The sequence below is a fragment of the Prionailurus bengalensis genome, chromosome B1 (assembly GCF_016509475.1).
Source record: "Prionailurus bengalensis isolate Pbe53 chromosome B1, Fcat_Pben_1.1_paternal_pri, whole genome shotgun sequence".
Taxonomy (NCBI): Eukaryota; Metazoa; Chordata; class Mammalia; order Carnivora; family Felidae; genus Prionailurus; species Prionailurus bengalensis.
In genome coordinates, this window is record NC_057344.1 from 1,465,386 (window position 1) to 1,488,132 (window position 22,747).

General features: G+C 53.7%; 1 protein-coding gene and 2 long non-coding RNA genes across 6 annotated transcripts in view; 1 reads left to right on the forward strand and 2 right to left on the reverse strand.

Annotated features, from left to right (window-relative positions):
• The window catches only part of DLGAP2 (DLG associated protein 2), a 791,263-nt gene extending 770,222 nt beyond the window's left edge, over window positions 1-21,041 (forward strand). For all 4 annotated transcript variants that reach the window (XM_043557189.1, XM_043557191.1, XM_043557186.1 and 1 more), the window contains 3 exons: window positions 6,403-6,494; window positions 17,095-17,247; window positions 20,690-21,041. In XM_043557189.1, the coding sequence (XP_043413124.1) occupies window positions 6,403-6,494; window positions 17,095-17,247; window positions 20,690-20,908 (464 nt within the window). In that variant the 3' untranslated portion in view covers window positions 20,909-21,041. The remainder of the gene's footprint in view (window positions 1-6,402; window positions 6,495-17,094; window positions 17,248-20,689) is intronic.
• Window positions 21,042-21,905: 864 nt separating this feature from the next.
• LOC122470091 lies at window positions 21,906-22,364 on the reverse strand. The gene is made up of 2 exons (XR_006293820.1): window positions 22,177-22,364; window positions 21,906-22,059 (listed from the first exon to the last, which is right to left on the reverse strand). It is a non-coding gene; the product is annotated as an uncharacterized LOC122470091 (long non-coding RNA).
• Window positions 22,365-22,436: 72 nt separating this feature from the next.
• LOC122470099 lies at window positions 22,437-22,742 on the reverse strand. The gene is made up of 2 exons (XR_006293823.1): window positions 22,628-22,742; window positions 22,437-22,507 (listed from the first exon to the last, which is right to left on the reverse strand). It is a non-coding gene; the product is annotated as an uncharacterized LOC122470099 (long non-coding RNA).
• Between the last annotated feature and the right edge of the window lie 5 nt (window positions 22,743-22,747).

Here is a 22,747-nt window from a genome sequence, read left to right on the forward strand (position 1 = left end):
CTCCCCCTCGCACCTCGTAAGACCATGGCATCTAGAATGCTCTGGAGTTCTGGATCCTCTAGAGTCCCAGGTCCTCGGTAGCACTTAGGGGCTGGGAGTGCCCTGGGCGCTCCCCGTTCTATAGATACCGTCTATCAATGTGGGTTGTGTGCGGTTTTCCCAGGACTCTGTAATGACTTAAGATGACTGCTCTGCTGCGGGACTTGGACGCAGAGAACAGAGAACAGATCCACTGGATCTGCTTCTTGTGGTTTTCTTAATTTCTTTACTGAAGTTGCCCAGACGCCTTGATCTTCTTGTGGACAAAGAGGACACATTTATTATGTATCTCCTCTGTACACTTTGCACCTAAAACTAGCACCCTATTAATCACGTTTAGATATTTCCCTAATAATTTGTAACAGTAAAGATAACCTGTGGTTCTTGCCCTGATTTTAAGAACAAGTATAGGGTTATTGCTGATGGCGCCCTTTAAAAAGTAAAGATTAAGTTAAGTGGTTCATTAAGCCAGAACTCTGAGCTCCAAATATTGAAATTTCCATCACACGAAATAATTTCTTCCCAAAACTGTAATTTTATAATCACAGCTCACTGAACCGATTGAGCGAAGTTAGATCCGTTCAGCCCTCTATGATTAATAAAAAGTATCATGAGTCCAAATAAATACTGGTTTAGTTAAGTCGTGTTCAGGCAGGCTTCCTGTTGTTAAATCATTCAAAGATACGTTCCAGAGGGAATGTAAACCATTCCTGTGCTAGCGTTTTTGGACTTTTGTATCCGTTACATTAAGCCCAACGGGTAAATGGCATAAAGTGAAACAAAGCAAATAAGGTGTTTTTCTTGAATAAAAGCAATTGTTCCAAAGCTACCAAGTTTCATTCAGTAGGTCCACAGAGACATGGGCCACACGAGGGACTCAATGGTAGGGTCTTCGGACAGGTGTTGACAGGTTCTCTTGCCCAAAACAACTCTGCCCAATTAGCTGATAATCTAAACACCGCTGGGTCAGATGTGTGGAGGCACAGACTCCCGGGGCTGCGGGTGGGGCTTCAGCAATTTCCTCATTCGAGGACCTGCTTCCCACCCCAGAAGACGGGGGATAACCCCCAGCACTCCGGCCGTGATCCCTGGATGGGACAACGCCTGGCTCGTAGACTGTGTGGCGGGCACAGGGAAGAAGAGAGATTGCTCAGAGCTACCCTACGAGAGCATGACACAGGGCTGAGGAGGACATGGGCCCTGCAGTCCGCAGTTTGCCTGGATGCCGCACAGCCACAGAGAAGAGAACAGACAAGTATCAGCTATAAGGGAGATGGCCCTGAGGGGGGCAGATGCCACACGCACCTTGGGGACCTACCCACCATACAGCTCGGTGGACAGCCGCTGCTCCCGGCCTTCTGACCGGTGTCCAGGTCCTTGCTGCCAAGGGCAGGTGCCTACAGGGAGGTCCCACATATCCCAGGTGCCACACAGCCACGTGAAACTGGATGGACACGAAACGTGTGCTCCAAAGCAATGAATCATGGGAATGTACCTCTGAAGCCAAGAACACACTGTATACACTGCATGTTAGCTAACTTGACAATAAGGTATATATATTTTTTAATTCTTATTTTTGAGAGAGAGAGAGAGAGGGGGGGGGGGGGCAGACTGCAAGCAGGGGAGGGGCAGAGAGAGAGGGAAAGACAGAACCTGAAGCAGGCTCTGGGCTCTGAGCTGTCAGCACAGAGCCCGACCTGAGGCTCGAACCCACCAACTGTGAGATCATGACCTGAGCCGAAGTCAGACACTGAACCAACAGAGCCACCCAGGCATCCCGACAATAAATTATATTTTAAAAAAAAGAAAAAGAAAAATCTTGTTTTCAAATCCACAGAGAATGATGCTAGATTTCATAGTTGACTGTGATCTACCGTTAATCTGGAGATTATACTTTTCCATTCATCAATTTGTTCTTTAAATAACTTTTAAATACTAAGTATATGATTTCAAAAAAAAAAACAAACAGAAATGTGTGCTCAATAAATATGAAAACAGTAACGCGGAGACCTTACAGGGGACACACCTGTGGGGGCAGTGATTTTCCGACACCCACTCCACAACCTCAGTCATGGAAGATCCCAGAGATCAGGGATGAATATTCAAATGATCATTTCAAACTACCTGCAAATTCTACAAAAACCCACCTCAAATTTTGAAAGAAAAGGATCATGTGAATGTTCTGCTGGCATGTCATACTAAAATTTGCAAGAATTGGAAATTGTAGTAGACACGTGAAAAGTAACTTAACGGGAGCAAGTGAGTTCATCACATTTCCATGCACGTCAGAGGCAATCGTCATACAAGGTTCTTTGTAAATTTGCATTCTGATGAGCATTAGCCCTTATCGGTAGCTCTTGAAAGAAAGTGTCCAAACTAGGACAACATCAGGGAAGGACAGAGGAAGAGAATAAATTGAATTTTTCACTTCAATTTCATTGCCATATGGGAAGCTATTTGCATTAAAGGCACTGGATAGAGCATCGGCCCACTGAAGCGCCCGGCGCTCCTGCCATGAGCACATTAGCAATCACGTCGCGAGCTGCTCTTTGACGTCCGCCAACTCTCCCGAGCAAGAATCCACGTACGCCCTTTATAATATCTCTTCACTACACTAAACCAGCACCGAGGTATGACCCCATCTCTCCACGATGTGCTAAAGATTCTACAGTGAAGTGTTTTATGTTAATACTTCTGTTGAATCACGTTTTAAGAAGACCGGGAAAGCTGGGAATTAAAACTTGAAATTGTGTGAAACGGATTGACTTGTAATTAGCCGCCGAGGGAGCAGTGAGTGCAGGAAACCACACGGACCCACCGCTTTTTTCTATTCTTGCAGCCACAGCTCGCTCAAAACAAGTCTCTTTAAATGTTCTCATCGGTCCTGCAGGTGATAGGGGTTCACAGGTGGAACTTCAACATTTCAAGATCATTCCTCCACTTGGTGGTGGTGAGACCAGAGCCAGAGAGACGTGTTCAGTTTGGGGGATCCAACTGTGAATGGATGCTCTCACCCCTCCCGGGAGACACTGTGTCCTGCCTTGTCCCACGCCTGCCCACCCCCCCCCACCCCGTCCCCAGGGCACTCAGTCTTGTACCCGGGCACCCTCCCCTCCCTGGTGCCAGCTTCCTCCTCCCATGCTGCCCGGCAGATCAGGTCAAGGAGGTGGGTGTGGGAGGGGGCAAGCCCCTCTTGGAAATGGATTTGCAGAAGACGGGTGGGCCCAGGTAGCACGATGCATGACGATACTTTTAAGTCTGAAGGGAGGCCGAAGTGTTATCCAATGTATTCGCTTCTATGGGAAGTCACATGTGTTAAACTCCTTTAGGGGCACCTGGGTGGCTCAGTCGGTTAAGCGTCCGACTTAGGCTCAGGTCAGGATCTTGCACTCCATGAGCTCGAGCCCCGCATCGGGCTCTGTGATGACAGCTCAGAGCCTGGAGCCTGTTTCAGATTCTGTGTCTCCCTCTCTCTCTGACCCTCCCCCGTTCATGCTCTGTCTGTCTCTGTCTCAAAATAAATAAACGTTAAAAAAAAAAAAAAAAAAACCTCCTTTAATATCCTAGAAGCAAGGGCACCTGGGTGGCTCAGCCAGTTAGGCGTCTGACTCTTGATCTCAGCTCAGGTCTTGATCTCGGGGTCCTGAGTTCAGGCCCCCTGTTGGGCTCCATGCTGGACGTGGAGCCTGCTTAAGAAAAAAATTCTGGAAACAGTACAGAATTAGTTGTGTGAGGGAATTACTCTTTAGGAAGGATAAGGAGAGTGTGGTTGCCCAGGGCGATGGCAGGTGACAGGCGGGCTATGGCTTATTGTCAGATGGCTCAGAAAAGCAAACATAGGCACGTGACAAACTGTTACTCGCTGACTCTAAGTGATGCGGATGCTTTTCTTTAGATCTGTATGTGTGAGATCGTTAACAACAAAACCCTGGGGAGCGGCAGTCGGCAATCTGAGTTCCTTGTACACAGATGAGAAAGTCAGACAAATCTAACTAGTGTTTCGGCTCGTCGTGTTACCCTGGAGAAAGTCACTGTCGGAACACGCTGTGCAGGACCCCAGGTCCTCGTGCTTCAAATGGACCCTGTGCTTCGCCGACTGCCCCGAAGCTGACTGACCCACACACTGCAACGTGTCCCGGGCATGTCCGTGGGTTTACTTGTGAGACATCTGTGTCCACAGCCTCACGGCATTTCGTCACATGGGCACTGAGGCCCTTCCCAACTCTGGTCTGTGACTGTCTCCTCCAGAGCAAGCCCGAGGGAAGGGGACACGGCACCTGTGCGGCCTGGCTGTCAGGGTGTCAGAATCTTTGATGCCTGTCTCTAGCACGCACTGAGTGAGTCTCACAGCCGCTGGTTTGGAAGCGCCTGTTACAATCACTACCGTTTGGGAAACTGTGTGGGAACGCGGACCTCAGTTTCCGCCTCTGTGGACACTTGCGAGGCCCCGATGGTGGAGCGTGCCCCAGGGACCCCGGGTGCCCCTGAGGAGCTGAGTCGGGGCAACACCGTGGGCTGGAGCGCTGGTCCCCTCTTTAGACAAACTTCCAGCACAGAAATGTCCTGATGTAGATAAATCCGCATAAACACATGTGGGGGAGGGGGGTTTCTTTCCTCCTCTTCCCCGATGGGCAAATCTCTGGCTAAGGCGAAACACCCCCTTCCCTAGCCACCTGCCACCTGCTGTCAGCGAATATAAGCTCCCACCACTGTCTTCCCCTTCAAAGCCCGAGGAGATGCCTTGGTCGGCCCCTCGCTGCCCGTGTCCTGTGAGTCTGCGAGAGAGCCAGAGAGACGACAAAAGCCAGAGGGAGGGAACGATCTGCTCCGGCCCAGACGGGTGGATCCGTGTAAACCGAGGGAATAACTTCTCTTTCGTCTCCCAGGCAAACGAAACGTAGAGGTCCCCGGGCCCAGGCCCAGCAGCGGGAAACGTGTTCCAGCGGGCTCCTAAGTGCTGTTGAGAGGCCTGCGAGTCGGGATCTAGCACAGCTATTATCTCCAAAATCTTGATGGTGCTGCCACCTACATGGACTGGGTGTGAGAGCGGAGGGCGGGCCGGCAAGGCGCCTGGAGGTTACAGGACTGCGGCAGGGCCCCCCCCGTTTCACACACCAAGTCTTTTGTTTGCCGACTGTCGTCCCAAGTGGTCGCTCCTGCCCTTTGCTAATAGGAGTCCTTTCCGTTGACAAAACCATTATCACTTACCTTTTTACAAAGTGCCATTTGATTAATTCAAGTCCCACAACTTATAAATCATTTGTCAACTTCAGGCCACATCACGGTGGGAGCGCAGGAGTGGGAGGGACATCATCACCACAGACGTCCGTGATGTGAGCCTGTTGTGGTGACAGGTGGCGGCCAGTGGCGGGAGCCGTGGACTGAGCACGAGGCAGGGAGACCGTCACGTCCCCTGCGTTCCTGTGGGAGATGCTCTCGAGCATCGCCCCAGGGCCACCAGCAGTCCTGAAACACTGTTCTCAGGACTTGAATGCGATAACTGATATCACTGTGATTTTCTAGAAATTGGGAATTAACACCTTCATCTTCAGGCATCCGTAAAAAATAAGTACTTAATGTCTTTGTATTCATCCTTCTGCGTCATCTTCTAGCTCATGTGAGCATCATGATAAAAGTGTCCTGATGCCACAAACAGGAAAACCTCCTGCAGTATAGACCGCCTTTCCAAAGTTAGTTCTTCCTAACACTGAAGAGTCATCTCCTAATCGTTGATACTATGTAGTATTCCTTGAGTTTCCCTCAAAAATCAGAAAAGGAACAGGCCAGGGCGCCTGGGTGGCTCAGTCGGGTGAGCGTCAGACTCTTGATTTCACCCCAGGTCATGATCCCAGGGTTGTGGGATCGAGCCCCGTGTCAGGCTCTGTGCTGTCAGCACAGAGCCTGCTTGGGATTCTCTCTCTCCATCTGTCCCTCCCCTGCTGGCTCTCTCGCTCTATTTATTTATTGTGCAAAGTGAGAGAGCCAGCAGGGGAGGGACAGAGAGAGAGAGAGGGAGAGAGAATCCTAGGCAGGCTCCACACCAGCACAGAGCCTGACACGGGGCTCAAATTCATGAACTGTGAGACCATGACCTGAGCCGAAAGCAAGAGTCAGGTGCTTAACCAACTGAGCCACCCAGGTGCCCCAATAAATAAGCGTTTTTTAAAAAGGAAAAAAAGAAACGGAACAGATTGGAAAAGAACTTCCACCAGTGGACATATTCTGCACAATAAATTCAAGGTTTTAATCTTCCAGAAAAGGAGGAGCGGCCCCCACCTTTTGGAGTTTACTCCCTTCGTGTAATGCTTCTGCTTCTGTTTTTCAACTGACCGGGTCTCAGGCTGGTTTTCTTCTGGTTCACAGTTCTCGGGAAGATCCGGAGTGCCGTGGGGAGTGCACAGCTTCTGATGTCCCAGAAATTCCAGCAGTTCTATTGGCTGTGCCAACAGAACATGGTGAGCAGACCCCCAGGTAACCCGGTTCCTCAGGGCATGCTCAGTGGCCGTCTCATGTTCTGTGAGTTTGCAGCCCAGTGAGTGAATGGGAGTCACTGTGGTGCAGCCCAGAGAGGGGGCCACAGCGCGGGGGCCAGGGAGGGGGTTGCGGAAAGATAGCCCCCGACCTGTAGGACACCGGCGCAGCTCCGGGCCATCCCCCTCCAGGCTTACGAGGCAGGTGGGAGGTGAGCAGGTGTGACGGCAGGTGTCACCCAGGTGTCACCGATGCAGGCCGTGGTGGGAGGCGGCTTGACTCAGGCAGAAACGGCTGCAGTTAAAGAGATTCAGCAGGGAGTGTAGGGTAATTGGGCTGCATGTTCCGTAGCAGCGAAATGAATGCACCGGGTAACACAGTTGGCATTAAAACTTGGCTCTGATCTTCCTGGGAATCAAAGAGAAAGAAAGCCTGTGCATATGTTTGTAAATACTTAGTTGTGCATATTTGCCGCATCTCTGTGCAAACAGACACACACACACTTTCCTTTGTGACTGAACGAAGCATCTGCTTAATATCACTTCTAGAAATAACTAAAGAGTATTCACATTACTGTATAGGCTCTTTTATAAATGCATGCATTCATTTTCAGAGCAAACAGTTCCTTAAAATACAAATAGGTCTGGGGGCACCTGGGTGGCTCAGGCGGTTAAGTGTCTGACTCTTGATTTCGGCTCAGGTCGTGATCTCACGGTTCATGAGTTCGAGTCCCCTGTCGAGCTCTGCCCTAACGGTGTGGAGCCTGCTTGCAATTCTCAATCTGTCCTTCCCCCTTACAGTCTGTCTGTCTGTCTGTCTCTCTCTCTCTCTCTCCCTCTCTCTCTTTCTCTCATACACACACACACAATAAATAAGTAAACCTTAAAAAAATGCAAGTCGGTCCTAGGCCCGTGGTAACCATGGTGCTTGGTGATTTGACTTTGTTTTGTTTTGTTTTTTAATTGCAACAAGATGTGAATTTACAGAATGTTCTTACACATCAGAGGAAGCATAGCACTAGAGCTGCCAAATCATCCCTTTTAAGTAGGGTCGTTAAAAAGTACGTTTTCTCTAATATTTTCCAGTTAACCCCATTGAAGTTCAGCACGAAATGTGTAAAGTGACCACCATGTCGCCTGTGACATGAAATTATAACCATCACTTAAAAAGGGGGACACAGGGGTGCCTGGGGGCTCAGCTGGTTGAGCGTCCAACTCTTGATTTCGGCTCGGGTCACGATCTCCAGGTTTGTGAATTTGAGTCCTGAGTCGGGCTCTGTGTTGGCAGAAGGGGGCACCTGCGTCATTCTCTCTCTCTCTGCCCCTCCCCAGCTCGTGCTCTGTCTCTCAAAAGTAAACATTTTTTAATTAAAAAAATGGAACAGAATGGTTTAGGGCTGCTTGGAAGGAACATAGAGCCGTGAGACGCTCAGTTACCATGTTGAGCAAGCGTGCTCCTGCCTCCTGTGTCATATCTCTTTGACTACTGTCCCTGAAGGAGTGGATGTAGGCCACTGCAGGGCTCCCTACCCTCTGTCACACTGAGTCGGGTTAAGCACCGGTAGTCACGATCTTTAGGAACCCCTTATCTAAAGCACCCGCCACATGCAGTAAAAACGTACAGATTTTGTTCAAGCTTATACAATGCCCGTGTCCTCGCTCCCAGAAGCCCCTGACGTTGGATTTTTAAACGACCCATCCTAATATTTTTGATGCTTCTTACACGTGTCAGATTGTACTTTATCCCAACTGTAAGAATAATCCTTTCGAAATATGTGGTGTTGCTGCTTTCTTTTCTTTGGCATCTATCTAGAACTGGACAAAAGCACAACAAACATCTGCAGGCTTTGTTTCAGTGGAGAGGGGGGGGAAACGGGGGGCGGGGGAGTCTGAGACCAGCCAGAGGAAGGTGTTGAGGCAAAGTGGGGGGGGGGGGGAACGGGGTGTCTGAGACCAGAGGGAGGTGCTAGAGCGAGTGTGGGGGGGTATCTGAGACCGAAGGGAGGTGCTGCAGAGAAGTGGGGGGGGGGTCTGAGACCAGAGGGAGGTGCTGGAGAGAACTGGGGGGGTGTCTGAGACGGAGGGAGGTGCTGGAGAGAATTGGGGGGTGTCTGAGACTGGAGGGAGGTGCTGGAGAGAATTGGGGGGGAGGGGTGTCTGAGACCAGAGGGAGGTGCTGGAGTGAAGGGGGCAGGGTGTCTGAGACCAGAGGGAGGTGCTGGAGCGAAGTGGGGTGGGCAGGGTGTCTGAGAGCCAAGGGAAGTACTGGAATGCAGTGGGGTGTGGGGGTGTCTGAGACCAGAGCGAGGTGCTGGAGTGAAGTGGGGGGGGGTGTCTGAAACCAGAGGGAGGTGCTGGAGAGAATTGGGGGGGGGGGTCTGAGACCGGAGGGAGGTGCTGGAGTGAAGACGGGGGGTGTCTGAGACCCGAGGGAGGTGCTGGAGTGAAGGGGGGGGGTGTCTGAGACTGGAGGGAGGTACTGGAGGAAGGGGTGGGGTGTCTGAGACCAGAGGGGGGTGCTGGAGTGAAGTGATGGGGGGAGTGTCTGAGACCAGAGGGAGGTGCTGGAGAGAATTGGGGGGTGGGTGTCTGAGACTGGAGGGAGGTGCTGGAGTGAGGAGGGGGGTGTGTCTGAGACCAGAGGGAGGTGCTGGAGTGATGGGGGGGTGTCTGAGACTGGAGGGAGGTGCTGGAGTGAAGTGTTGGGGGGGTGTCTGAAACCAGAGGGAGGTACTGGAGTGAAGAGTGGGGAGGAGTGCTAAGACCAGAGGGAGGTGCTGGAATGAAGAGGGGCGTTGTCGGAGACTGGAGGGAGGTGCTGGAGTGAAGGGTGGGGGGGTGTGTCTGAGACCCGAGGGAGGTGCTGGAGTGAAGGGGGGGGTGTCTGAGACCCGAGGGAGGTGCTGGAGTGAAGACGGGGGGTGTCTGAGACCCGAGGGAGGTGCTGGAGTGAAGGGGGGGGGTGTCTGAGACTGGAGGGAGGTACTGGAGGAAGGGGTGGGGTGTCTGAGACCAGAGGGGGGTGCTGGAGTGAAGTGATGGGGGGAGTGTCTGAGACCAGAGGGAGGTGCTGGAGAGAATTGGGGGGTGGGTGTCTGAGACTGGAGGGAGGTGCTGGAGTGAGGAGGGGGGTGTGTCTGAGACCAGAGGGAGGTGCTGGAGTGATGGGGGGGTGTCTGAGACTGGAGGGAGGTGCTGGAGTGAAGTGTTGGGGGGGTGTCTGAAACCAGAGGGAGGTACTGGAGTGAAGAGTGGGGAGGAGTGCTAAGACCAGAGGGAGGTGCTGGAATGAAGAGGGGCGTTGTCGGAGACTGGAGGGAGGTGCTGGAGTGAAGGGTGGGGGTGTGTGTCTGAGACCCGAGGGAGGTGCTGGAGAGAATTGAGGGGTGTCTGAGACTGGAGGGAGGTGCTGGAGTGAAGAGTGGGGGTGTGTGTCTGAGACCAGAGAGAGGTGCTGGAGAGAATTGGGGGGGGTGTCTGAGACTTGAGGGAGGTGCTGAAGTGTGTGTGGGGGTGTCTGAGACCAGAGGAAGGTGCTGGAGTGAAGGGGGTGGGGTGTCTGAGACCAGAGGGAGGTGTTGGAGTGAAGTGGGGTGGGCGGGGTGTCTGAGACCCAAGGGAGGTGCTGGAATGCAGTGGGGTGTAGGGGTGTCTGAGACCAGAGGGAGGTGCTGGAGCAAAGTGGTGGGGGGAGTGTCTGAAACTGGAGGGAGGTGCTGGAGTGAAGTGGTGGTGGGGGTGTCTGAGACCAGAGCGAGGTGCTGGAGTGAAGTGGGGGGGGGTGTCTGAAACCAGAGGGAGGTGCTGGAGAGAATTGAGGGGTGTCTGAGACTGGAGGGAGGTGCTGGAGTGAAGACGGGGGGGTGTCTGAGACCCGAGGGAGGTGCTGGAGTGAAGGGGGGGTGTCTGAGACTGGAGGGAGGTGCTGGAGTAAAGAGTGGTGGGGAGTGTTGAGACCAGAGGGAGGTGCTGGAATGAAGAGGGGCGTTGTCTGAGACCCGAGGGAGGTACTGGAGGAAGGGGTGGGGTGTCTGAGACCAGAGGGAGGTGCTGGAGTGAAGTCGGGGGGGAGTGTCTGAGACCAGAGGGAGGTGCTGGAGAGAATTGGGGGGTGGGGTGTCTGAGACCAGAGGGAGGTGCTGGAGTGAAGTCGGGGGGGAGTGTCTGAGACTGGAGGGAGGTGCTAGAGTGAAGAGGGGGGTGTCTGAGACCCGAGGGAGGTGCTGGAGTGATGGGGGTGGGGTGTCTGAGCCCAGAGGGAGGTGCTGGACTGAAGAGGGGGGGGGTCTGAGACTGGAGGGAGGTGCTGGAGAGAAGTGGGGGGGCAGGGTGTCTGAGACCGGAGGGAGGTGCTGGAGTGAAGTGTGGGGAGGAGTGCTGAGACCAGAGGGAGGTGCTGGAATGAAGAGGGGGGTTGTCTGAGAATGGAGGGAGGTGCTGGAGTGATGGGGGGGGGGTGTCTGAGACCAGAGGGGGGTGCTGGAGTGAAGTGGAGGGGGGGGAGTGTCTGAGACTGGAGGGAGGTGCTGGAGAGAATTGGGGGGGCAGGTCTGAGACCAGAGGGAGGTACTGGAGCAAAGTGGGGTGGGGGGTTGTCTGAGACCAGAGGGAGGTGCTGAAGAGGTGGGGGAGTGTCTGAGACCAGAGGGAGGTGCTAGAGCGATGGAGGGGGGTATCTGAGACCAGAGGGAGGTGCTGGAGAGAAGTAGGTTGGGGGTGTCTGAGACCCGAGGGAGGTGCTGGAGTGAAGGGGGGGGTGTCTGAGACTGGAGGGAGGTGCTGGAGTAAAGAGTGGAGGGGAGTGTTGAGACCAGAGGGAGGTGCTGGAATGAAGAGGGGCGTTGTCTGAGACCCGAGGGAGGTACTGGAGGAAGGGGTGGGGTGTCTGAGACCAGAGGGAGGTGCTGGAGTGAAGTCGGGGGGGAGTGTCTGAGACTGGAGGGAGGTGCTAGAGTGAAGAGGGGGGGTGTCTGAGACCCGAGGGAGGTGCTGGAGTGATGGGGGTGGGGTGTCTGAGCCCAGAGGGAGGTGCTGGACTGAAGAGGGGGGGTGTCTGAGACTGGAGGGAGGTGCTGGAGTGAAGAGTGGGGGTGTGTGTCTGAGACCAGAGAGAGGTGCTGGAGAGAATTGGGGGGGGGGGTGTCTGAGACTTGAGGGAGGTGCTGAAGTGTGTGGGGGGGTGTCTGAGACCAGAGGGAGGTGCTGAAGTGTGTGTGGGGGTGTCTGAGACCAGAGGGAGGTGCTGGAGTGAAGGGGGGTGGGCAGGGTGTCTGAGACCCGAGGGAGGTGCTGGAATGCAGTGGGGTGTAGGGGTGTCTGAGACCAGAGGGAGGTGCTGGAGCAAAGTGGTGGGGGGAGTGTCTGAAACTGGAGGGAGGTGCTGGAGTGAAGTGGTGGTGGGGGTGTCTGAGACCAGAGCGAGGTGCTGGAGTGAAGTGGGGGGGGGGTGTCTGAAACCAGAGGGAGGTGCTGGAGAGAATTGAGGGGTGTCTGAGACTGGAGGGAGGTGCTGGAGTGAAGACGGGGGGGTGTCTGAGACCCGAGGGAGGTGCTGGAGTGAAGGGGGGGTGTCTGAGACTGGAGGGAGGTGCTGGAGTAAAGAGTGGTGGGGAGTGTTGAGACCAGAGGGAGGTGCTGGAATGAAGAGGGGCGTTGTCTGAGACCCGAGGGAGGTACTGGAGGAAGGGGTGGGGTGTCTGAGACCAGAGGGAGGTGCTGGAGTGAAGTCGGGGGGGGGGAGTGTCTGAGACTGGAGGGAGGTGCTAGAGTGAAGAGGGGGGGTGTCTGAGACCCGAGGGAGGTGCTGGAGTGATGGGGGTGGGGTGTCTGAGCCCAGAGGGAGGTGCTGGACTGAAGAGGGGGGGGGTCTGAGACTGGAGGGAGGTGCTGGAGTGAAGTGTTGGGGGGGTGTCTGAAACCAGAGGGAGGTGCTGGAGTGAAGTGTGGGGAGGAGTGCTGAGACCAGAGGGAGGTGCTGGAATGAAGAGGGGGGTTGTCTGAGAATGGAGGGAGGTGCTGGAGGAAGGGGTGGGGTGTCTGAGACCAGAGGGGGGTGCTGGAGTGAAGTGGAGGGGGGGGAGTGTCTGAGACTGGAGGGAGGTGCTGGAGAGAATTGGGGGGGCAGGTCTGAGACCAGAGGGAGGTACTGGAGCAAAGTGGGGTGGGGGGTTGTCTGAGACCAGAGGGAGGTGCTGAAGAGGTGGGGGAGTGTCTGAGACCAGAGGGAGGTGCTAGAGCGATGGAGGGGGGTATCTGAGACCAGAGGGAGGTGCTGGAGAGATGTAGGTTGGGGGTGTCTGAGACCAGAGGGAGGTGCTGGAGTGAATGGGGGGGGGGGGGGTCTGAGACCGGAGGGAGGTGCTGGAGAGAAGTAGGTTGGGAGTGTCTGAGACCAGAGGGAGGTGCTGGAGCGAAGTGGGGTGGGCAGGGTGTCTGAGACCCGAGGGAGGTGCTGGAATGCAGTGGGGTGTGGGGGTGTCTGAGACCAGAGGGAGGTGCTGGAGCGAAGTGGTGGAGGGAGTGTCTGAAACTGGAGGGAGGTGCTGGAGTGAAGTGATGGGGGGAGTGTCTGAGACCAGAGGGAGGTGCTGGAGAGAATTGGGGGGGGGGGTGTCTGAGACTGGAGGGAGGTGCTGGAGTGAGGAGGGGGGTGTGTCTGAGACCAGAGGGAGCTGCTGGAGAGAATTGGGGGGGGTGTCTGAGACTGGAGGGAGGTGCTGGAGTGAAGTGTTGGGGGGGTGTCTGAAACCAGAGGGAGGTACTGGAGTGAAGAGTGGGGAGGAGTGCTAAGACCAGAGGGAGGTGCTGGAATGAAGAGGGGCGTTGTCGGAGACTGGAGGGAGGTGCTGGAGTGAAGGGTGGGGGGGTGTGTCTGAGACCCGAGGGAGGTGCTGGAGTGAAGGGGGGGGTGTCTGAGACCCGAGGGAGGTGCTGGAGTGAAGACGGGGGGGTGTCTGAGACCCGAGGGAGGTGCTGGAGTGAAGGGGGGGGTGTCTGAGACTGGAGGGAGGTGCTGGAGTAAAGAGTGGTGGGGAGTGTTGAGACCACAGGGAGGTGCTGGAATGAAGAGGGGCGTTGTCTGAGACCCGAGGGAGGTACTGGAGGAAGGGGTGGGGTGTCTGAGACCAGAGGGAGGTGCTGGAGTGAAGACGGGGGGGTGTCTGAGACCCGAGGGAGGTGCTGGAGTGAAGGGGGGGGGTGTCTGAGACTGGAGGGAGGTACTGGAGGAAGGGGTGGGGTGTCTGAGACCAGAGGGGGGTGCTGGAGTGAAGTGATGGGGGGAGTGTCTGAGACCAGAGGGAGGTGCTGGAGAGAATTGGGGGGTGGGTGTCTGAGACTGGAGGGAGGTGCTGGAGTGAGGAGGGGGGTGTGTCTGAGACCAGAGGGAGGTGCTGGAGTGATGGGGGGGGTGTCTGAGACTGGAGGGAGGTGCTGGAGTGAAGTGTTGGGGGGGTGTCTGAAACCAGAGGGAGGTACTGGAGTGAAGAGTGGGGAGGAGTGCTAAGACCAGAGGGAGGTGCTGGAATGAAGAGGGGCGTTGTCGGAGACTGGAGGGAGGTGCTGGAGTGAAGGGTGGGGGGGGTGTGTCTGAGACCCGAGGGAGGTGCTGGAGAGAATTGAGGGGTGTCTGAGACTGGAGGGAGGTGCTGGAGTGAAGAGTGGGGGTGTGTGTCTGAGACCAGAGAGAGGTGCTGGAGAGAATTGGGGGGGGGTGTCTGAGACTTGAGGGAGGTGCTGAAGTGTGTGTGGGGGTGTCTGAGACCAGAGGGAGGTGCTGGAGTGAAGAGTGGGGGTGTGTGTCTGAGACCAGAGAGAGGTGCTGGAGAGAATTGGGGGGGGGGGTGTCTGAGACTTGAGGGAGGTACTGAAGTGTGGGGGGGGGGGGTGTCTGAGCCCCTGGGAGGTGCTGGAGCGAGTGGGGGCCGGGGTGTCTGAGACCAGAGGGAGGTGCTGGGATTAAGCAGGTATGTGTGCTGGCAGCTCAGAGAAGCTTTGGCAGCTGCTGGGAGGTTCAGATGCAGCCCAACCAGTTCAAAGTCAAAGGGAAGACCCTAGAGAACCTGCTGGGTCCTATCCAGATGTTTCGGGTGGACTGAACTCAAGGCAAGGACCTATGGGTCCTCACGGGGTAACAAGGATGCAAAGAGCGATGGGAGGATCTGCCCGTGAACCTGAGGGTGCACACGGGCCACCTGGGCCCACCGCACCGCATCGCCAGGTCTGAGTGCCACTCACACCTACTCGGAGCCAGTCCCACCACCCCCGTGCCCCCCCCCCAGGGCTCCCCAGCCCTTGGAGCCCTCCCAGTACACTGCCCCAGAGCCTGGGACGAGCAGTGCCCATGTCACGGGGACCTCCGATGGCCGGGCCAGCAAGTCTCGTGAACTCTCAGTGGCAGTGATTCACCAGGGATGTCACTGTGTCACTTTGCTGGGGGAGGGGCGGTGCTCACCGCTGACGTTTAGAAACAATTTCATGAACGTATCCCGGGATCCGACGGCCTAGTGGACCAGATGGAGCCACTCCCCGAAACAGAATAGAGGACACGGATCCTCTGGGGGCAGCGACTCTCTTCCCTCTGGCCTTCACTCAGCACAGGCCACCGGCTGGTCGCACGCGGCAGGTGGGATTGGGCCCCAAAGTGATCGTTTTGAGGTGGATGTCAAACCACTGCATGTGTGTGTCCCCCCCCCCCCGAAAACCACGTCGGCCCCCCACCCCCCAACGTGATGGCATTAGGAGGTGGTGCCTCTGGCCGAGTCCTGGCAAATGGGGTCAGGGTCCCTGTAAGAGAGACCCAGGGGAGCCCCCAGCCGCTTCCTCCCCATGAGGACACAGCCAGAGTCCCCCCAGCTGGAGGAGCAGCCGCCCAGAACGCGCCTCCACTAGCACGTGGCCGCGAGGCCAGCCTCCAGAGCTGCCAGCAGCAAACGCCCAGTCCCTGGGGCTCATCTAGCAGCCCCGGCAGACTAAGCCGCGGTTTAAAGCGAGTTGAAATGAACCAAACACAAGTCCACGTTGCGCTTAACGTGAGCAACGGAGTGGGCTGAAAGCTGCACATTTTAAGCGAATTCACAGAAATGTCTCTGTTTAATCTGAGATGGCCTCACACTGCATCAAAGGAACCACACGTAGAAAAGCCCATTCGCTCACCCCCAGGAGTGCAGACCCAGGCCGGTAGAGTCTGACCCAGGGCTGCGGTCCGTCGCCAGCCACAGGCGGTGCGGGAAGGGGCTGGGCAGGTGCCCTCAGACCTTGGGAAGTCACCTGATTTTAACCGTAGGCAACACACAGAAACCGTGTGCGTGCGGGGCACCGTGTGTGTGGAGCAGAGCAGGTCTCTGGGCCACACGCAGCTCACGGACTGCCAGTTTGTGGCTCCGTGGCATTGTCTGCTCTTCTAAGCTCAGGGACCAGTCGGCGAGCTTTCTGTACCTTCGTAAAATTGACTTCATAAAAGTCGTCCTCCCTCTACATGGGAGCAAAGTAAATGCACGGTGGGGGGGAGGGCCTGGGGGGCTCTGTCGGTTGAGCGTCGGACTTGGGCTCAGGTCGTGATCTCACAGTTCATGGGTTGGATCCCCAGGTCGGGCTCTGCGCTGACAGCTCAGAGCCTGGAGCCTGTTTCAGATTCTGTGTCTCCCTCTCTCTCTGCCCCTCCCCTGCTCACTCTCTCTCTCAGAAATAAACAAACATAAAAAAAAATAAAAATAAAAATACATAAAAATACATGGCATTGGAATGAACAGAAACAGACCTGGCTCCAAGCCCAACCTCATGGCCACCTCCCTGTCCCTGTCCCAGGCACCCGGCTGCAGAACAGCCCACAGGGAGACGGAAACCAGAGCAGCCCTATTGCTTTTAGGAATGGCCAAGCATTTGAAAACTGTAATATTTGTCACCGTTTTCAAGGTCTAAGAAAGCCTCTTCAAAACAAAACAGTGAGTGAATGCACCAAGTATATTTCTTTAACAGACTGTATGTTTTCGGAGTTTTAGGCTTGTGGCAAAATTGAGGGGAAGGTACAGAGTTCCCACCCACCCTGTGGCACCACACGCACCATCAACATCCCAACAGCAGGTGCATTTCACACGATCCGTGACCCCGCGTCAACACACCATCACCCAGCATCCAGAGTCCACATCAGGGCATTTCTGCTGTCGTGCGTGGTCTGGGTTTGGGCGCACATATAGTGAGTGACATGTAGCCACTATCATGGAATTCCGCAGGGTGGTTTCACTGCCCTAAGAGTCCTATGCTCTGTCCATCCATCCCCCCGCCTGGACCTCTGGCAACCACTGATCTTTTTACTGTCCCCACAGTGTCTTTTCCAGACTGTCACAGAGTTGGAGTCACTCATCATGCAGCCTTTTCACATTCTCTAACCGTCGGCAAATGCTTGCGTTAACTGTCGGCGGCCCTTCGTGGGCTTTCCTGGAATGTTTTGTCAGAGCATGAATTTTTCAGGCTTTCCCCCAATCTGGTTCCTTGAAAAGCATCTGCAGGAAGGAGCGGGGCCCCCACCCCCGAGCCCTGGGCCAGCTGGGGGTGTTCATGGCTCTGAGTTCTGCCCGTGTGTTCTCAGGACCCCAGCGCCATGCCGAGACCCACGTCCCAGGACCTGGCGGGCTACTGGGACATGCTGCAGCTCTCCGTCGAGGACGTCAGCATGAAGTTTGACGAGCTGCACCAGCTGAAGCTCAAAGACTGGAAGATAATAGAGTCTCCGGAGAGAAAGGTAACCCTGCCCGGGCCGCGCGCCCCCCACGTGCTGCTCCCTGCAGGCCCCCGGGGCCTAACCCTAACGCGGCAGGTGCTCCTTTGTGTCGTGCCTCATGGTCTCCAGTCGGCAACGCACGATCAGGTGTGCAGATGCTTGCACGCGGAGCCGGCGATAAGCTGATGTGGGACGAACGCCGCCGGCGGGGGGTACAGGTAACAGGTCCTTCTGCCGTATCTCTGGGACTCGAACGGAAAATCACATGGAGACGAGAGTCTCATTCCTTACAGGGACCTACCCTGTGCCTTCATCAAACCTGTGTCTGGATTATACAGAAATGATTCTCCACAAGGAAGGCGTGAGGTCTGGTTACAGTAACTACCGATTCAGATTAACTTCTGGTGGTTTATCTCCAGTGGAAGATGAAGACACTGTGGGCTCTACTTAGACTTCCTGTAGATCTCTCAGCCTTCGCCCTTAAATAGGCTGAAAGGTTCCATTAAATTTGAGCCTGTGATCTTTCTCCCCTTCAGATACCATCCATAGTAGGGCTAACAGGTGGGTCCGAATCAGCAACAAATACATTGATTTCCTAACACATTTGAAAGACGCTCTAAGTAATCATAATCTGAATTTCTAGGTAGACATTATCGATTCAAATAAAATGATGAAATTAATCCAACACACTTTAGGGCAGTGGTGTTACTATATAGCAGAGGATGTCTACATAGATATTTAGAACAAAAGCCATCACTGCCATCCTCAATCTTCCTCCAAAGGTGCCATTGACTGTGTCGGTGGAGTTCTGGGCTCGATGTTATAGATGCCACTGCAGGTGACTGTCACACCCCCTCTTTACTAGACAATGGGGCAGAGGGGAGTGGGAAGGTGTAGGCTGTCTGTAAGCCATAAATGGTACATTAGCCAATTCTATCTATGGTCTGGTTTTGTAGTGAAGGAGATCCTAAGATCGCCAATGAAAATGCCATTCTAATAAAATACTAAAAATAGAACCCATTTAACTATCCCAGAGACCTGCGATGATCCCTCCTATTTTTCATTCTTCAGTAACTGACAACTAACACAACCCCTTCTACCTAAGGTATGCAGAGAGAATGGTCCTCAAAATTAAGACAGCCTTTTGCTGAGGGTATACACTATCTATCCATCCATCTATCCATCCACTTGCCGAGGGTATACACCCACTGCAGACATGAACTGCTCTTTCACACCACTGAGGCCCCAGGCGGTGTGCTTAGGAGCCACTCTACCCTGTCGATCGTCAAGACCACCTGGTCAACCCTCTCCTACCACAGGACACCTGGAGGCCAGGAGTCCCTTTAAACAGGAGACTCCCACAAGAATTGCCCCTGTGTATTTCTTACAGCCCCACACTTCAGGGGCTACCAATTAAAGAGAAAAGAATAGGGAGGTAGATACAGTCATGTGCTTAACTTAGGAACTAACTTTTGAAAGAGCTGAATGAAATCTTTAACAAACCCATTACCCTACTGTTGTGGATGCCTGCCAGAGAGTAAGAAGTCGTTGCTTCTGGCCAAGTTATTTAAAAATAAGCCATGGGAATAAAGTGTCAGACACCAAAACAACCTTCCTGCCAAAACCAGTGGGTGGGGTTCTGCCACACGAGTCTGCCCAAGCTGTGCCTTCCCCACAATGTCCTAGCACGTCTGGCCCATTTGCATGTTTGCAGAGGCTGAAGGGAGACACAGGGGTGCGGTTTCCCCCCAACAACTGGATCCCTGCCCAGGAAAGGAAAGGTTCCAGCGCCTTCTGCCAGGCATCCTTCCCTGGGAAGGAGGTAGTCGGCTATGCAGGGCCCTGTCATCACCCACTGGGAAGGGCAGTCCATGTTGGGTCCAGCTTTGTTAGTTAGGATGCATGTTAAATAACACGGCAGGGCTGGGGACACAGACCTTTCACCAAAACAGTAAAGACGCAATATAACATTATATATTATATCTGCTGCAGAACTGTGCGATTTAGCCTTCTGGAAAAGGCCTACACCTACTTTTGTGACTTATTTAAGAATATGAGCTAAAGGTCAGAAGTAATTACTTGCATGTTTTTACCAAGCAGGTGAAAAATCTGTCTGTCCGTCCATCCATCCATCATATATATTATCTATCTACTGTCCATCCATCACATCTATGTATCTATTATCTACCATCTATCTATTATCTATCATCTACCTATCCATCCATCCACCAAATCTGTCAGTCTGTCCACCCATCCATCCATATCTATTACCTATCTACTGTCCATCCATATCTATATATCTATTATCTATCATCTATCTAATCTATTATCATCTATCTATCCATCCACCAAATCTGTCTGTCCGTCCATCCATCCATATCTGTCTGTTCACCATCAGATCTATTTATCTGTCCATCCATCATATCTGTCCATCTATCCATATCTATTCATCCATCATATCTATCCATCCATCCATATCTATGTATCTATTATCTATCTAATCTACTATCATCTACCCATCCATCCACCAAATGTGTCCATCCATCCATCCATCCATATCTGTCCATCCATATCTGTTTATCCATGTCTGTCTGTCTATCCATCCATCATATCTATGTATCTATCCATCCAGCATATCTATCTGCTTATCCATCTATCTGTCCATCCATCCATATCTGTCTATCCATCCATCCATCCAGCATATCTATGTATCTATCCATCCATCATATCTATCTATATTATCTATCATCTATCTAATCTATTATCTATCATCTACCTATGCATCCATCCACCAAATCTGTTAGTCTGTCCATCCATCCATCCAGCATATCTATCTGCCTATCCATCTATCTATCCATCCATCCACCCATCTATCCAGCCAGCCAGCCAGCATATCTATGTATGTATGTATGTATGTATGTATCTATTTATCTATCTAATCTATCATCTGTCTAGTCAATGTCAAGGGGTTTTAGGCCCATAACAGCAAATTTGGCTAACAGCTCCCCCATGTAAGATGGTTTCCATGAAGGTCCTTAGAATCCGGAGTCTGCTGAAAAGTCTGTAGCATATGACAGGGATATCAAGTGACACCTTCCAAAATACCTGGGATACTCAAGAACTGAAATTGTGAATATTTGCCAATGCTCAGAGATGGCAAAAATCTAGCAACAGCACGAAAATAAGCCTGAGACCAAGGACACATTCCATGTTACCGTGCGGGACTTGGTTCCTTACGTGTAAGGCTGTCACCTAGCCCCTCTCCCTGCCCTGGAGGGTGTGGGGGAAGTCACGGTGTCCAGCAGGCAGGCGGCAAGGCCACTGTTGGGGGCGTGGGGCCGGGCCGGTCAAGCACTGGGGTGGTGTCCCGGGCAGTTTTCAGTCACCCTGCGCAGAGACCAGGCCCATGGACTGGCGCCGTTCCCCTCTGATGTCCCCAATTTTGACCTGTGATCCTTTTCAGGAAGAAAGAAAGGTCCCCCCTCCAATACCAAAGAAGCCCCCCAGAGGGAAATTTCCTGTCACGAGAGAAAAGTCCCTGGACCTGCCGGACAGACAGCGTCAAGAAGCCCGGAGGCGGCTCATGGCTGCCAAGCGGGCCGCCTCCTTCCGCCAGAATTCGGCCTCGGAGCGCGCAGACAGCATAGAGATCTACATCCCGGAGGCCCAGACGCGGCTCTAGGGGCACCTTTGCCCTCTTTTCTTTTTAACAAGATGCGTGTACAGTTTCTCACCCACCCGCTAATTTTAGTCTCATTTCTCCACCGAATACACCCTGTTGTGTTCTCTGTGCCATAGACACACCGGAATGCGTTCATTTCTGCTGTGCGCTGAGCCCCGGCCAGAGCTCCTCCTCCCTCCTCCCCCCCCTTCCCCTTCCCCCCCTTCCTCCTTCCCCATCCCCCTCCCCTTCCTCTTCCTCCCCCCCCTTCCTCCTTCCCCATCCCCCTCCCCTTCCTCTTCCTCCCCCCCCTTCCTCCTTCCCCATCCCCCTCCCCTTCCTCTTCCTCCCCCCCCTTCCTCCTTCCCCATCCCCCTCCCCTTCCTCTTCCTCCTCCCCCATCCCCCTCCCCTTCCTCTTCCTCCTCCTCCTCCCCCTCCCCTCCAATGGTCTGACCCGTGGTCAGCTGTGCCAGCTAGTCTTGGGGACACCTCCCTGATCCGCTCTGTTCTCAGAGGATCACAGGAAACACCTCTCGAGATGGAGCCCAGCTCACATTTTTGTTATTTATATTTTTATAAAGCGTGTGACAATTCGAGGCAAGACTAACAAATAACTAGATACGGGTGCATCTTGCCACTCACCAGACACCCCAGTGGAAACTGCTTCAGCTCGAAGTGCAGGCAAGAAAGACCCCCACCCCCTGTCACCTGGGGGCACCTCCCCCTGCCCCCCAAGTCTAGCCGGCCCCTGTCGCCAGGGTCCTTGTGCAGAGTTTATGAGAAGCCATCTCTCCAGCCACCCGACTCCCGGCCATGCGGTTCTCCAGAAACCCCCGGCGGGGGGAGGGAGGGGTGGCTCACAAGTCTGAACCCGATAGAAATCTCCGGCACAGCATCTAACAGTCCCAAAATAAGCTGAGTGTTCATTCACCCAAGGGAGTGACACATGAAAAGGGTTGGAGTCTTACAGAAGGCTGGCTGGCCCGTAGCAGGCGTGTAAAGAGAAAAATAATCGCCCTTATTCCGATGAAAGAGTCATCGTATGTTTTATTCCTTCATAACTTCTACCACAGTCTTGTCTGTAAGTGTCCCCATTTATGTACCTGTGATTTTTTTTATGGATGTATATATATTCTCAAACTGCTCTATCAGTTGACTTTCCAGGGTATCCTTAAAAAAAAAAAAAGTTTGCTTGTTTAAAATGACAGTTGTGATGTAAAAAGTTTAAGAAATATGAATGTGAGTGGTATCTCTCAGCTTAAATGGTAAAGAAGAAATGTAGCTTACATTTGTATTTTTCCAGAATTCTTTTGTCCTATGCAGTATCGCTAAAGTCAAGAATATATTTCTTGCCTGTTTTAGACATGACAAAAAAAAAAAGGTCACATGTGGTGATTTCCAGCTGTGGACTCTGAGAAAAGTAATTAGGTTTCAGGATTCTGACTGGCACCAGAGCAAAGCAAGAAGGATTCGAATGAAAAGGCTTTCCACTTGTACAATCACGCTTAGACGCAGTGACCGTCATCCCAGCATCGCTTTCCTGTGTCCCTGTCCAGACGCGTCTGCAGAGGAAGAGCCCGTCAAATCTCTCCCTCGGATCCCAAACTCGGAGTCCCCACTGTAACGCAAGGTGAAAACAGGATGGCACCTGGGGACAGGTGTTTCCTCCCCAAACACGGGCCTTCCCGCTGCCCGGAGAGGTACCGTGTACTCGGCTGGCGGAGCGGCCCTGGCTTACCTCCTCTGGCACTTTGTTTCCTCAGCTTGACGGGCACTGTCATGCCCCCAGGTCCCCCTGCAGCCTGGTGACACCAGCAGGACATCCAGTGAGGTCATCCCCCGGGGGTGCTGCTTCAGC